General features: G+C 47.0%; 4 protein-coding genes across 4 annotated transcripts; all 4 read left to right on the forward strand.

The window, feature by feature from the left end:
- Positions 1-1,237: 1,237 nt before the first annotated feature.
- BP5553_03791 (uncharacterized protein) lies at positions 1,238-2,776 on the forward strand (the record flags this gene model as incomplete). The annotated part of the gene is made up of 5 exons (XM_032012414.1): positions 1,238-1,369; positions 1,424-1,591; positions 1,678-1,870; positions 1,999-2,153; positions 2,225-2,776. 5 exons carry the CDS (start codon positions 1,238-1,240, stop codon positions 2,774-2,776), a joined length of 1,200 nt encoding a protein of 399 aa, XP_031872107.1.
- Positions 2,777-5,614: 2,838 nt separating this feature from the next.
- Positions 5,615-6,181, forward strand: BP5553_03792 (uncharacterized protein; the record flags this gene model as incomplete). Its single annotated transcript, XM_032012415.1, has 1 exon — positions 5,615-6,181. One exon carries the CDS (start codon positions 5,615-5,617, stop codon positions 6,179-6,181), a length of 567 nt encoding a protein of 188 aa, XP_031872108.1.
- Positions 6,182-7,232: 1,051 nt separating this feature from the next.
- BP5553_03793 (ATP-dependent DNA helicase PIF1) lies at positions 7,233-9,950 on the forward strand (the record flags this gene model as incomplete). The annotated part of the gene is made up of 3 exons (XM_032012416.1): positions 7,233-8,880; positions 8,929-9,046; positions 9,098-9,950. 3 exons carry the CDS (start codon positions 7,233-7,235, stop codon positions 9,948-9,950), a joined length of 2,619 nt encoding a protein of 872 aa, XP_031872109.1.
- A 769-nt stretch (positions 9,951-10,719) lies between these two features.
- Positions 10,720-12,920, forward strand: BP5553_03794 (YjeF-like protein; the record flags this gene model as incomplete). The annotated part of the gene is made up of 3 exons (XM_032012417.1): positions 10,720-10,837; positions 10,900-11,966; positions 12,024-12,920. 3 exons carry the CDS (start codon positions 10,720-10,722, stop codon positions 12,918-12,920), a joined length of 2,082 nt encoding a protein of 693 aa, XP_031872110.1.
- Between the last annotated feature and the right edge of the window lie 722 nt (positions 12,921-13,642).

Here is a 13,642-nt window from a genome sequence, read left to right on the forward strand (position 1 = left end):
GGACAAGAGAAGAGCTACAGGCGGAGAGCCGAGAGGAGCGAAGACAACCGGCGACAAACAAACACGCAGGGAAATGGGGGCGGGGGGCGCCAAGCTGAATTCGGGCTTTATTATTTAAGGGGCTCAAAAGCCTCGGTCTCCACAACTAAACTTACCTATAGGTAGGAACTACAATATGATCCGTATTGCCGTCTTTCGCTACCGATGGCCTATATTCGTACGAATACAACAGTTCATTCTACCCCCCTCTTCGTATGTCTCTTAGATCCACACCCTCGCCCGTTGAGTCCTGGCTATGTTTGTTGTCCTCGCATCTCGAGGCTTGCAGCCTGCATGAACCAGAAGAATTGACATTACCGACTGTTACGCAGCCCATTGCTACATGTCCGAGAGAGAATATTCATATGAATAAGTATGAGTATGATAAAGCCCACCTCTGTTTAATGTCTATTTCCCGGGATAAGAGCAAAACATTTGCGCTCAACTCGGCTTCCTCTCCTTTCCTAGCGAGGAGATAGCATGCATTTAGCCTGGGCTGCTTGATGCTCGGATGTCATGTACAACTCTTCTCATGGTAACCATGGCCTAGTACTTGAATAATGGTATGGCTACTGTAATAGCTGATTTCCAATGATATTCTGTTTTAATCCCTTAGAGGTACAAGATTTTGCGTATAGGATAGAGCTTAATAAACTGTCCTTAGCAGGTCAAGTAGTCCAAAAGTTTGCTGCATGCTAGCTACCATCCCATTTTCCGTTCTATATGAGAAATTCAGCTGGTAAGGTTCGATCCAATCTTTTTTTTTATTACCATTCTGTTATTCTTATCAAGATAGAGCTTTCAGGTTAGCAGGTGTTTTGCTCAACAGACCGCTCTCGTTGATGCCTCTCGATGTAGTGGTGAATAACTTTTCTTTACGGCGGTGTGTCTCGGCTTGACCTTGTAACAATATAAAACCTTCCGCTATCATCGTCTTCTAGGACTCGGATGCCTTGGGCGGAGAGCTGGAAGCTCAGTCAACACTGCGATTCGATCGAGAAGTCGCTTTCAGCTCAGCTATTCAGATACTGGCTATCGTCGCGTTACCAACACTGTTTAACTACATTGTATACTCCAATTAGAGATGTCCATTCCGCAGACCCCACGCAAACGGACTGGTGGGGGGTTGGTAGGCGCGAATACACCAGCTCGATATCGCATAGGCGCTCCAAAGCATGGACAATGCACGCATCTCACAATGACGCGTTTGTACACAACAAGCTTTCGTTGTGCGGTATGCCTCCGAGAAGGTCCGTTTGGGTGGCTGTACAGATGCACCCAGGACCGAGAACTTGTTCTTGAAGATGATATAGATCGGGGATATCCAGTGGTTCGTGTTGCTGACATCAATGCCCTTGGAGCACATAGCTGAAAGTATATATAGGACAAGATCGATGGCCTTTACGATACCTTTGACAAGCCGAATGCGCCCCGAACGAGAAGCCCTGCAGCACGCCTATCAAAATTGAGCTTTCTAGAGGAAGTTAGCGATGAGGAACTAAAAACTTATACTAAGTCACAGATCAGTCAAATATTACATCAGAGGGCCCAAGTATGTACTTCCACTCCGTTGTCAGATTTGACATAGCAACTGTTGTTATTTACTACTGCAGGAATATGCTGCTAACTTTACTATAGGTTTTGGACTTGGCCGCTGAATCAGCCACTAGCCCTCCAGAGGCTCGATTTTACACCCCACCAAGTTCCAAGAGTGCAAGATCAACCTTCCCATCCCCCTCGAAACCGCCATCAAAGAACTTAAACAAACCGTGGTTGCCTATCCAGGGCGGAGAATGCCAATTCAAGTGCTGCCACAAATGCCGTCCCACATGTAAGGATAACTGACCCATGGTTTACCTTGTTCTTATATTCTCTCACGCCCTGCCAATGCATGTCAATATCATCCTCGGGCAACCGTTCATTACTAGACGAGAAAATGCTGACTCTGTTAACATCTAGTGGGTGAACGTGCATATCTCAGCCTCAACGGCATTGCTGATAACGATGTCCCGTTGACCGCCAGTACAGGCTTCGGCTTCCATTTGGACAAAGTCCGGCCAGTCACACTTGTGAAATATGTGAAGAGTATTGGCTTGAGACCTTCACCTCCCCCAGTAAGTCATCCCCTTCCATGGTCTATCTCGCAAGATCCCAAGTTTCTACTAGGGGCTAACATTTTTACTAGCGTTCTCATTACGAAGACGACACCAGAAGACGAGTATTCCTGGCCCAGAACTTTGCCGCCTCTCAAAATCCCGACCCCCCCTTTGGTCTTGGCATCTTTTCAACAGAGAGCGCGGACCCATCTCCTCCTGCACCCCCAAACACTCCATCCGCTTCGCCTCCTCTTCTGTCCGGCCTATCTGTCTCAGACACGGTTTCTACTGTCATCCCTTCCATAGGTATCGACGAAAGTTTAACTTATAGCTCCAAGGTTGAAACGGTTCTCGACCAGGGATTTCCAATTCCGCCTGATTTCCAACCCTCTTTTCGGCCAGACCAGCTCACACGTCCAACCCTTACCGCAACCCCATCATTCAACATGGCATGTTCACTGCCTCTTCCCATCCAAACCTTAGAAGAGCTAGAAGCGACCAAGACACCATTGACTCCAATGGAGAAAGACGAACTGAATGACGGTAAGTTTGGCAGCCGACCGTTGGAGGTTAGAAATGGAGTGGCGGTCAAGGAGGAAGGCGTTGAGGGACACTGGGCAGATGTTGTTACACAGTTGTGATGCAATCCCCCAATGTCTCTTGAACGGATGTTGATGCGTGGATTTGGCTTAGCTTTGTAGAGTACCTGGTTTTCCTGGGGTTGTAGATGTTGGAGTATACAGCGAAATTATTGGGGGAAATATACCACATGGATACCCAAGGGATCGATACGGAAGTCTATACACCTTTGGATGAATAATTACTTCGACGCACTGGCGTGGACTTACCTCCATAAATTGACCACTTTAATTAAATTATGATTCCTATGTCGACACATGGAGTGGGTCAATGTCCGTAAGAAAGCAATGCTTGTTAACTTCCCTCGGACGTTAACAATATAATTCTTCCCTTGTTTATTACTAGTAATTTATTCCATTCTGATGAGTTTACCTACCGCTTACTTGTGCGTGTGGATGCATGGAGTTCACTGCCCAAAGGGGTTCTACCTACTATATACTCTCAATCAATTGCTACTAGTTATACATAAATATCTAATTTTCCAACCAGTTTCTCTAATTCATTCTTGAGACACCCGTCCACCCCTTCCCTTGCTTGTCTTCGAAACATTATTATTCGTAGATTGTTCGTTAGAGACCAGTCCATCCCTTTCCCCTAATGTTTGCACCCCATTTCTTGATCATCCATATACCATATCGTTATCGATCTCTTTGCTGGGCGGCATTCGCCACAAGTTGTCATATCTTTGATGAATTTAGCCTCCTTTTATTTTCCCGGCATCTCCCGGACTACGTGACGGGCGAACGCCTTCTTGATCTTATCATATATACAAGAGGAGCCATATTCACTGTTGCCATTGTTGCCGGGGATATACGTGAAAATCGGGGTTGAAATCCACAAAGTTTGGGAGACGGTGGATTGTGATATGAAGAAACTCTGAGAGTTCAAAATGGGTATAGTTCTTAGAGTGGAGAGAAAAGGCTCTGAGAATGGAAAAGAGGTCCTCCATACATACTCATATCTCTCATCTCGCCACTGCTAGGGAGGAACCGTACAGTGAACGTCGAGTGCATAGGTAACATATATCGTGACAAGGACCCGTATTTCAGTATAGGGGGCTTCCCGTTGACTCCGTTTCTTGATCCGCATGTCTCACTCAATACGACGAAATATTTCGCTTTGCTGGAGGGCCCCCTTAACAGTAGTTCAATTTAGAAATTACTTAATTCCACCGATGCCCATGCCTGACTCTAAACAACAAGTGTATTTTAAACTTACAGGGCTTATGATTATATCTCATTCCAAAAACCGATTAATATGGGGTCACCCTTCCTGCCTACGGCAGTTCCTTCGCTTACTATGCATTCTTGGGCGACTTTGGTGTAAAACACTTTTCGCTAGTATTGTAAGGCCCAACGGCTATTACATAGATATAAGTCTAATATCGTGTAAATATCTTACTAAAATTGAGGTATTCAAGTTACACGAATATCTCACTAGAATTAAGGTATTCATGTTATATCTCACTAGAATTTGAGATATCCAAGTCGTATAAACATCTAACTGAAATTAAGATATCTACACTATCTAGATTAGTATATAGAAATAGTATAGAAGCTCGATATCGGAGATATATATATCTAAGCAATAGCTGTAGGTGCCTGATATTTCTAGCGAAAATTGTATTGCACCAAATTCGCCCAAGAATGCGCAATAGCTTACACCCATTTGAGTCCCTATCCCCTATCCTTTAGCCCCTTTAACCTGAACTAGCCTCTATTAGGACCATTCAACTCATGAGCTAGTAGTTAAATACAATGCCATCCTTCCATGGCTATTAACCCCGGTCCTCCCTGTGACATAATATCGCGTAGAGTAAAGTTGACTTGAGCTGAGAGCAGGCCATAATGAAAGTAGATATCTCGGGGTTCAAAACAAGCACGAGTGTATCATGGCTCAGGGAACCCTTTATTTGAGGTGCTCCTCATGGACATAATACTTCATGCCGGGTTTGTGCAAGTATGAGCACTGGAATATGTCTCAGCTCGGTAGGGTCTCTAGATGCTCTGGTGGGAGCCAACAGGAGAACCATTATTCACCATGAAGTACATTCTTCAAGTAGAATCTAGTGGGTTGGGAGGTCTTGGCCCTTGCATTGGGCTAACGCAATGTAACCTGATACCGATGACTGAGCATGAAATTGTAGTTGCAGAGCTGCGTTGTGGATTGTTGCAAACTCGCAAGCTCTCTCTATCCACAAAATTGATCCCCAAGCAGACACTCTGGAACCGCTAGATAACAAATGCCTTCGTAGGAAAATGCAGATCTACCTCTCCCAATATGCTTAATAGATAATGGGTATACTATTCTGTCTATGGTTCTGTTATAAAGTATAGTAGAATATACTGATCCTAACTACCAGCACCACGATAGTTTGGGAGGTTATATCCCGATTGTAGCTTTAAGGCGACCAAAACACTTATTGCAAAGGATATGAAATATCTATTTTGAAGACAGTTCTACAAAAACCATGAAGGGTCATTCAGAGAAGATTATTCCAGACTTACCTGAGCGTGGCAGAAAGGCGGCGTGAATCACGCATGGCAGATGCGTCCTTATCTCCAGTCAAAAAACAATTGTGCTTGTGAATGGTTCCGTAGTGAATCCACCCACTGTTAAACCCCGTGATATATATCACCGATCCTCCCCTAGAGTATACTAAAACTCCCTCTTGAAATTTACTGACATTCCACCTCCCTCCTCTCTAGGCACAGCGACACATTTTGCAATTCAATTCTCGCAACCCTTAGAAACCAGAATTCAACAGCAGAGAATAAAACGACAAGCGATTAATCGCATTATTACCAGCAATCCTGCTATCAAGAAGGATCGTCTAGAAAATGGCGGCTACTAAACCGATCTTTTGCTGCCAGTCAACAGCACCATTCTACCCACCTGAACTACCCAAGCCGTTCAATGACCCCAATCGGCCAGTACACGACGCAATATACCGATCATTCATCAGCTTCGCAACCCGAGTTCACCAGTCCATGGAACTGTTGAACCTCCTGAACGATGAAGCTCCAGAGAGCAGCCCGAAACTACCGTCAACGATCACCGTCCCTCCTCCTCAGCCAGCAACTCCAGCTCCAGTCTTGACACCCGACGCACTTCGAAACAGTCCTCTCACACCTCGAACACCATATGCTATGCATCTCGCATCTCGTTATGACTACGGGCCAGCCTACTCGCACCGTTACTTCGCTTGCCCGCTCAACTTGCAGGACGACTGGGTTGAGATATCGCTTGAGCAGTGGTTCGCAGAGGGGCAGTCCTTCAAAATGAAGGCTGAAAAATGGGACCTAAAATGCGAGGAAAACTCGAGATTCTTTCGGTTGACATTGCGGCCAAATCTAGGCTTGAGGGGACAGTTGCCTACTGTGGGCGGAGTCGCCACTGGGACTTAGCTACACGACAACTTTGTTCGCTTTCCCTCTCCTCGCGCTGATCTTTGGCCTAGTGCCGGTCAGAAAAGTTTTGCGATGTAGCATAATGGGAAAATGAATTGCTCATAAGAGCGAAGGAGACTCGAAGGGGGAAGTTGCGAAGATGACTTGAGATACTTTGCTATGAAGATGTATAGCTCAGAAAGATTTCGCGGATAGACAAACATAGTTCAATCAACTGGGAGGAGAGAGTGGAGTGTGGTATGAGGGTGAATAGACTTGGGTTGTAACTATATTGAACGTAGACTTTCACGCACTCACTAGCACCGTTGTATAATACCTACCTGAGGTAGGAGGTAGCGTAACTTTCCCTTCTTTCCCACATTGTATGGTATGGAAGTTTCAAATACTCGAATTCCTATCGTATATGAAATGCTTATTTGATTGACAAGGGCCACTGTGAACAGTAAGCAGGACTGGAAATATCTTTAACATCTATGACAGGACATTTCCAAGTAGTCTGAAGTTGCGGTTGCTGTGCAGGGGTATTCGAGTTTAGTAACCAGAACCTTGTCACGTGCTTATAAAACACCTCTGTGTCCCTGCCAGCCCAACGACTCTGACTATTTCATCATATCGCAAAGACCTAGGCCGTATATTGCATCACTTGTTAGATGCATAAACTACTATGTGTACTATATTAGGCACGGCAATGTAGGCAGCTTCTGTTTTTAAGTCACGTGCAATGTATTCTAAAACCAGCTTTAGCGAGGTCCACGGTGGTCCTGGCGCGTTAGGCGGTCGCGACTTCGCAACGCGTCCGAACTTCTTTTAACTTGTGTATTTCCCTCCCCAGATATCGAAACCGACTCCTCACCCTTGTTCGCTGGCATGTTCACAATCCCCAAGCACAAGCTCCGTTGATTGTATGACGGCTGGTTTGGTCCGTTTTCCAGCCTTCTCCTCGACCTCTAGAGGATTGCTAGTGCTGAGGACAGGGCGCAAAACCTTGAACCCCTTTTGTTTAACAACTCTAGATGCACGAATCCAGTATTCGTCGATAGCAGACGTGATGTTGGGCCGCGCAGCCCAGAACTATCAACCGGCCCCCAAGGCGCCCCTCGATAAGCAGATGTTCTCTAGCAGCCCGGTTCAAAACGGCAACATTCAAGAGCAGTTCATCAAACCTCGTCCCGTGGCACAATCGATGGCCGCTACTTTGAAGAGTTTACCAAAACCCACGAAGCCCTTAAACCCTCTTCGTCCGAGGTCACCAAACATTCGGCAGGGGCTGAGGCAGAAGTCTGAAAGCATGGTCTCCGTTGCACCATCAACTGGCTTGAGCTCAATTTTCAGCAAACAAGATGCATTCCAGGATACACAGTCTACTGTTGTATTTTCACAAAATGCACCTGCTGGACCCTCTAAAGCCTTTGCCCCGACTCAACCCGCCGTTCATTTCGACGAGAATGATTTTGATGATGACGCCGAAATCGATCTCGACTTGGACTTCGAAATCCCCGCCTCTATGCCGATAAATGCTCCACCTGGACCCTCATCGCGAAATCTAGAAACTCCCTTAGAAGTGGCATCCTCTTTACCTCGAGGTCGGCGCGGTTCACCAGGCCCTTATCCATCTCAAAATCACCCAAGCAGTGCCGTGACTTGGGAATCTTCGCCGCCTTCGCATAAAGTAACACCCCCTGGTGCGGCCGTCAAAAGACAATGTGACGAACCTGCAGCCCGAGAGCCAGTCCATTGTGCCTTTGAAGTAGATCCCAACCCCCGGCCGTCGAAACGGAGGACGTTGCCATGGGTCCAAAAGCGAGCTGAAACGGATGAAATCGCGGCAAGGGCAGAAGAAGAAGATATGTCAACCTTAGATTCGCCTCATTCCTCTCCAGTTATGGTATGCAAGAATTGCAAAAAGCCTGGTCACAGCTCCCGTCAATGTCCCAAACTGGGCAAGGCAACCCATACCCCTAAGGAGAAGAGCATGCCGTGGAATAATACAGGGAGTGCGGTCAGGGAGGAGAAGAAGAAGTTCAAGGATAAGCGAAAGGCTGCTAGAAAGATGGATGAAGGGGCAATAGAAGCCATGGCAAGCCATCATCGTGGGAAGACAACACCTGCTATGGCCCCTATTTCCCTAAGCGAGGAACAGCGGAGAGTGCTTGATCTGGTTGTCAACCAGCAGAAGAGCGCTTTCTTTACCGGTTCGGCTGGAACTGGAAAGTCGGTGTTAATGAGAGCTATTATTGCTGAGCTTAGGAAGAAGTACGTTCGGGAGCCGGATCGGGTTGCTGTTACAGCCTCAACTGGTCTGGCAGCATGCAATGTCGGAGGTGTTACCTTGCACAGTTTTGGAGGCATCGGGCTTGGTAAGGAGGATGTCCCGGCTCTCGTAAAAAAAATCAAGAGAAACCCAAAAGCCAAAAATCGATGGATTAGGACTAAAATCTTGATTATTGATGAGATTTCGATGGTTGATGGAGACCTATTTGATAAACTGGAGGCAATCGCACGGACTATGCGTAACAATGGTCGACCCTTCGGAGGAATCCAGCTTGTGATAACAGGCGACTTCTTTCAATTACCCCCTGTTCCAGAGTTCGACAACAGAACCCGAGCCATCAAATTCGCATTTGATGCTGGTACTTGGTCTACCGCAATTCACCATACGATTGGTTTGACCGAAGTTTTCCGTCAGAAAGATCCAGGTAACCTCTACATGCTCGGATTGAGTTGAATGCACTAACATTAGATAGTGTTTGCCAATATGCTAAACGAGATGCGCCTAGGCAAAATTACAGATGAAACTGTACAAGCTTTCCGCAAATTGAGTCGGAAGCCCAACTTTGAGGATAACCTGGATGCGACTGAACTGTAAGCGAAGAACGATTCTATGTGAATTTTTTCAGGCTAATGATTGTTCAGCTTCCCAACAAGAAACGAGGTGGAGAACTCTAATGCTTTCCGGATGAGAGATTTGGTTGGCAAAAGCTTTAGATACGATTCCATAGATACCGGAGCTATTACAGACCAAACCATTCGGGACAAACTATTGTCGAACATGATGGCCCCAAAGGTTCTCGAATTGAAAAAGGGAGCCCAAGTCATGTTGATCAAAAACATGGACGATGGTTTAGTCAACGGATCTCTTGGCAAAGTTGTTGCCTTTATGAACGAGGCTACATTCGAAATTTGGGATCGGAATCCGGAGGTTGTGAACGAGGGCCTGGGGGAAGAGCTTCGAAATGACCGGCTCAGTCTTGCGGCCAAATTCTCGAGCAATAAAGACTCGAATCCCAATACCGGTAGAGAATATCCCCTGGTGCAGTTTACTCTCGCCGATGGCACGTGCAGGGACTTGCTGGTAATGCCAGAGGACTGGAAAATAGAGCTTCCTAATGGCGAAGTTCAAGCGCAACGGTCGCAGCTCCCTCTCATCCTCGCATGGGCGCTGTCTATTCACAAGGCTCAAGGCCAAACTCTGGAACGGGTCAAGATTGATCTCAAGCGGGTTTTTGAAAAGGGCCAGGCATATGTTGCACTCAGTCGAGCGACATGCCAAGAAGGCCTCGAAGTGCATAATTTCGACAAGTCAAAGGTCATGGCCCATCCTCGGGTTGCTCAATTCTATGACAGCTTGTATAGCGTCAATAAGGCGTTGCAGCATCCTAAAGTTTCTACAAAGCCAGTGGAGACCAAGGAGCAACCTGTGAAGAGGGACAAGCGGCCGGAATATGACTTTGTAGATGAAGAGGAGCTTTTGGCTGCATATGGCTAACTAGAGGATGTATACGATTTTGCGTACATCTGCTGGCGTAGGTATACCTGGGCATTTGCTGGGCGTTATCGGGGACTCCCCTCCTTGTTTTAAAGTTGGGGTATATGAAGGGACACTGGGGAACTGGAGAACTGGGGTAGAACAGCCGCTATTACCATTAATGATTACTAGGTTGACTATATATGTTGGGTTTCCCTAGTCGCTGTATGATGTTAGTCGATAGAACTATCTAGCTAGACATTGTACTATCTCACCATGCGACCGCGCCTATACCGTACAACGTCCTTCATATTTTCTTTCAAAGAACCCAGTTATAAACACACTCTCTTACCTATCAACCTCTTTCCCGGAAGGCGACCATATAACATCACGTGAAGTGGGGCGATAGAAGCACGTGAAATGTGTCGCGTCCAAGACTTTGGTCACTAAGTTAGGTAATGTAAGGCTCTACTCCATTAATTTGTAGTACAAAGGTCTCGTAAATTCGGCAATGAAGAAGTTCACTATCTAAGGCCCTTTATTATATTTATATTAAAGAGTCCTTGTTACAATGCGGCTTCCTTCCAAACTTAAACACCCTCGTCACTTCCCTATTCACCAGTGATTCGTCTGCTACCTCGTTCACATTCGCAAGCTTAAGCACTGCACGCTTTGTCTCGTCCTACTCCTGACCTTCACAACCACGACCACAACCACAACACGCCCTCGCGATCAATTGTGCAGCGGAAGAAGCCCCCTCTAGACTTCGGCGTACCGCAGGGAGTTCACCATGTCGAACCAATTCATTGGACTCACCATGCTGGTGACGCTCAGTTCTCCCCCAGGCGCCCAACTGAGAGGTGTGGTGAGCAGCATTGAACCGGGGAAGAGCTTGACTCTGCGGAATGGTAACAAAGACTTTCGATCCTTCAGCAGCCCCATAAACACCTGCTAACTGTTGTTTCCGTAGTCACTGCCCCTGCAAGCGGAAAATACCTTCCTGAATTCACTATCAATGCTGCCGAAATTGTCGAGTTAATCGAAGCCGTGAAGGAGAATGACATACCCCTAGTTCCTGCACCCGCCGCTGCGCCGGTGCATATGCTGCATAAACCGAAAGCATTTGAGGATCCAGCTATACTGAGTGTAGGGAAGAGGCCCACACCTACCGGCCAGCCAAACGTTGCTTCAGAATGGCACGTGAGTTCTATGGAAAGGTCGGATACGGTACGAAAGATTGGATCTAGGGATGAGGAACCACTTTACGACATTACACCTGCTGCAAGTTTGGTTGACCCCATGCAGAATGTCAATCTCGGTGATGTTGGGGCGAATCTTGGGATCGAAGCACAAATTCTACAGGAACTTGCCACGGAAGAGGAGATCCCGGAGCAGTTAGTCGTTAAGTCAGGCAAGAGGAGTCGTAGAAGAAGGGGCCAAGGACGGAGAGAAGAAGTGAAGGAGCCAGATGTCACCCCTGTTAGGGATACTACACGGTCGAAGGGCTGGAGACAAACTCCGTTACTGGAACCGAACCCGTCATTTCAACCTTTCTCGACGCTCAAACGAAAGAACCACCGCGCCAATGGGAAGGCCGATGAAAATGGCTGGGCAACGGAGGATGCTACAGATGTGCAGGACATGGGCGACTTTGACTTTGCGGGAAGTCTGGCAAAGTTTGATAAGCATACGGTCTTCAATCAGATTCAAGCGGAGGATAGTGTTGCCGACGAGGACCGATTAGTTTCCCATAATAGGCTACCTAAGGCAAAGCCAGGGACAGCTGGAGGGAAGAACCTCCATTATACGGAAAACGTTCTTGAGACACCAAGTGCTGCGGCGAAAACCAAAAATGATCCCTGGAAGAGCGAAGCTGGCGATAGTGGCTTGGATGACAGGGCTAGTCAAAGGGGCAGTGGAAGTGGTAGACGCTCAAGAAAGACCGAGAGGGCTGAGAGCAAGTTGAGTCTTAGTCGGCGGCCTGTCTCTCGAAAATCAAGCTCTATTATTGGGGTCCCACCTACCCGCACTCTTTCTGTAAGTTGCCCTCTCCCATATTGCACTTTATATGGTTTTGCTAATGGCCACAAACAGGTACCAGCCGCTTCTGGAAAGCCCTCTTTCTACTTGGTGCCATCTGACCGGCGTTGCGAGCCTATCTCAGCACTGCAAATGCTTAATCTTGAAAACATTGCTGATACCGAACTTGGTCTTTCAGAAGATATGATGGCCGAGAATGCCGGCCGTGGGATTGCTGAAGTTGCGCTCTCAGCCGTCAATGCTGGGGGCGGCAGATTGACTCAAGGAAAGAGCAACAATATACCAACAGTTGTGGTTCTGGCCGGAAATAACAAAAGCGGCCTACGGGCTGTCGCTTCTGGTCGACATCTTCGAAATCATGGGCTGAATGTCGTCATTTGTGTCCTCGGCCTGGAGCGTGAATCAGAGCTTCTAGTAGGTTTGAGACGCCAGCTAAAAGTCTTTCGTGGCTTCGGCGGCAAAGTATTCAACAAGGTCGAGCTTCTGGAATATATAAAAACTCTCCATGTCCCCCTCGAACTCATTATCGATGGTCTGCTTGGACTAACAATCTCTTTCGAAGAACTGAGAACTGGCGACCAAGCTACGGCCTATGAGTTAATTGAATGGGCAAATAGAAGCACATGCTCCGTTCTAGCAATCGATATTCCCACCGGTATTGACCCGGCCAGCGGAAAGGTTAGCATAATTGATGGTCGGAAACTTTATATTCACACAAATTACGTCGTTACCATGGGAGCGCCAAAAAAGGGCCTACTGGAAGCCATGGCGTTAGGTGAAGGCGTTGCTGATGAAGACGGGACTGGACAGGACAAGGAATGGCAGCTATTCGTCGCGGATATTGGGCTAGGCGCTGCTGTGTGGAGGAAGGCAGGAACTCGAGTTCGCAGGGGGGTCGAATTTGAAGGAAGCTGGGTGCTGGGCATGAGGTTCCAGGGCGGATCGGAGTAGACGGTTATGGAACAAGGGGACGGTCGGGAATGGAATTATGACATAGATTTCTCTTGCTTCAAAAGTTCCCATTTCTGTTATTTAGCATGGCGTTATAGGGCTGGTGGCTCAGCGTGGAATATGTGCCACTGGCTTCGTTGCTAGTCGGTTGAGGCACCTTTAAGGTCAGCGAGGTATTTGTTAGCCAATACCATCTTTTCAGCAAGGCCCTTTAGATCAACATTCTTTCCGTCCATATTGTTTGTTCTCTGGTATGTGTAAACTCCAGGGACGAACCTATTATAATGAAATAATCGTATCATACGATATAGGTTGAATCCTGGAACGAGGTAATGACTGGCTAGGATATATCTCGGCAGTTAAGCTGTATCTTATAGGTCAAGTAAGTACTCCTCCAATATGGATTTGTAATTTTAAGCTACTCGCCTTCAGTTATGCGCACAGTGTATTATAGAGGTTTAGTTGCCGAAGCAGGAGGATTGGGTTGTGAGACGGGGGTGAGTTGATCAATCAAGTGGTGCGCTTGGAACACTTCGTAACCATTACGAGTAAGCTAGACATCCTCTCCAAAGCCATTTCATCCGTAAAATGCATCCATCTTCCTAAGGAAACGATGACATTCCCCGTCAAAAGGTCATCCGAACACAAGATGAAATGAGAGATATGGATTGTTTTAGAGGGCAAATCTAGAGGTCCGCCACGATCTACTCCTGGAGGGATAA

This window comes from Venustampulla echinocandica, assembly GCF_003357145.1.
Source record: "Venustampulla echinocandica strain BP 5553 chromosome Unknown scaffold_1, whole genome shotgun sequence".
NCBI lineage: Eukaryota > Fungi > Ascomycota > Leotiomycetes > Helotiales > Pleuroascaceae > Venustampulla > Venustampulla echinocandica.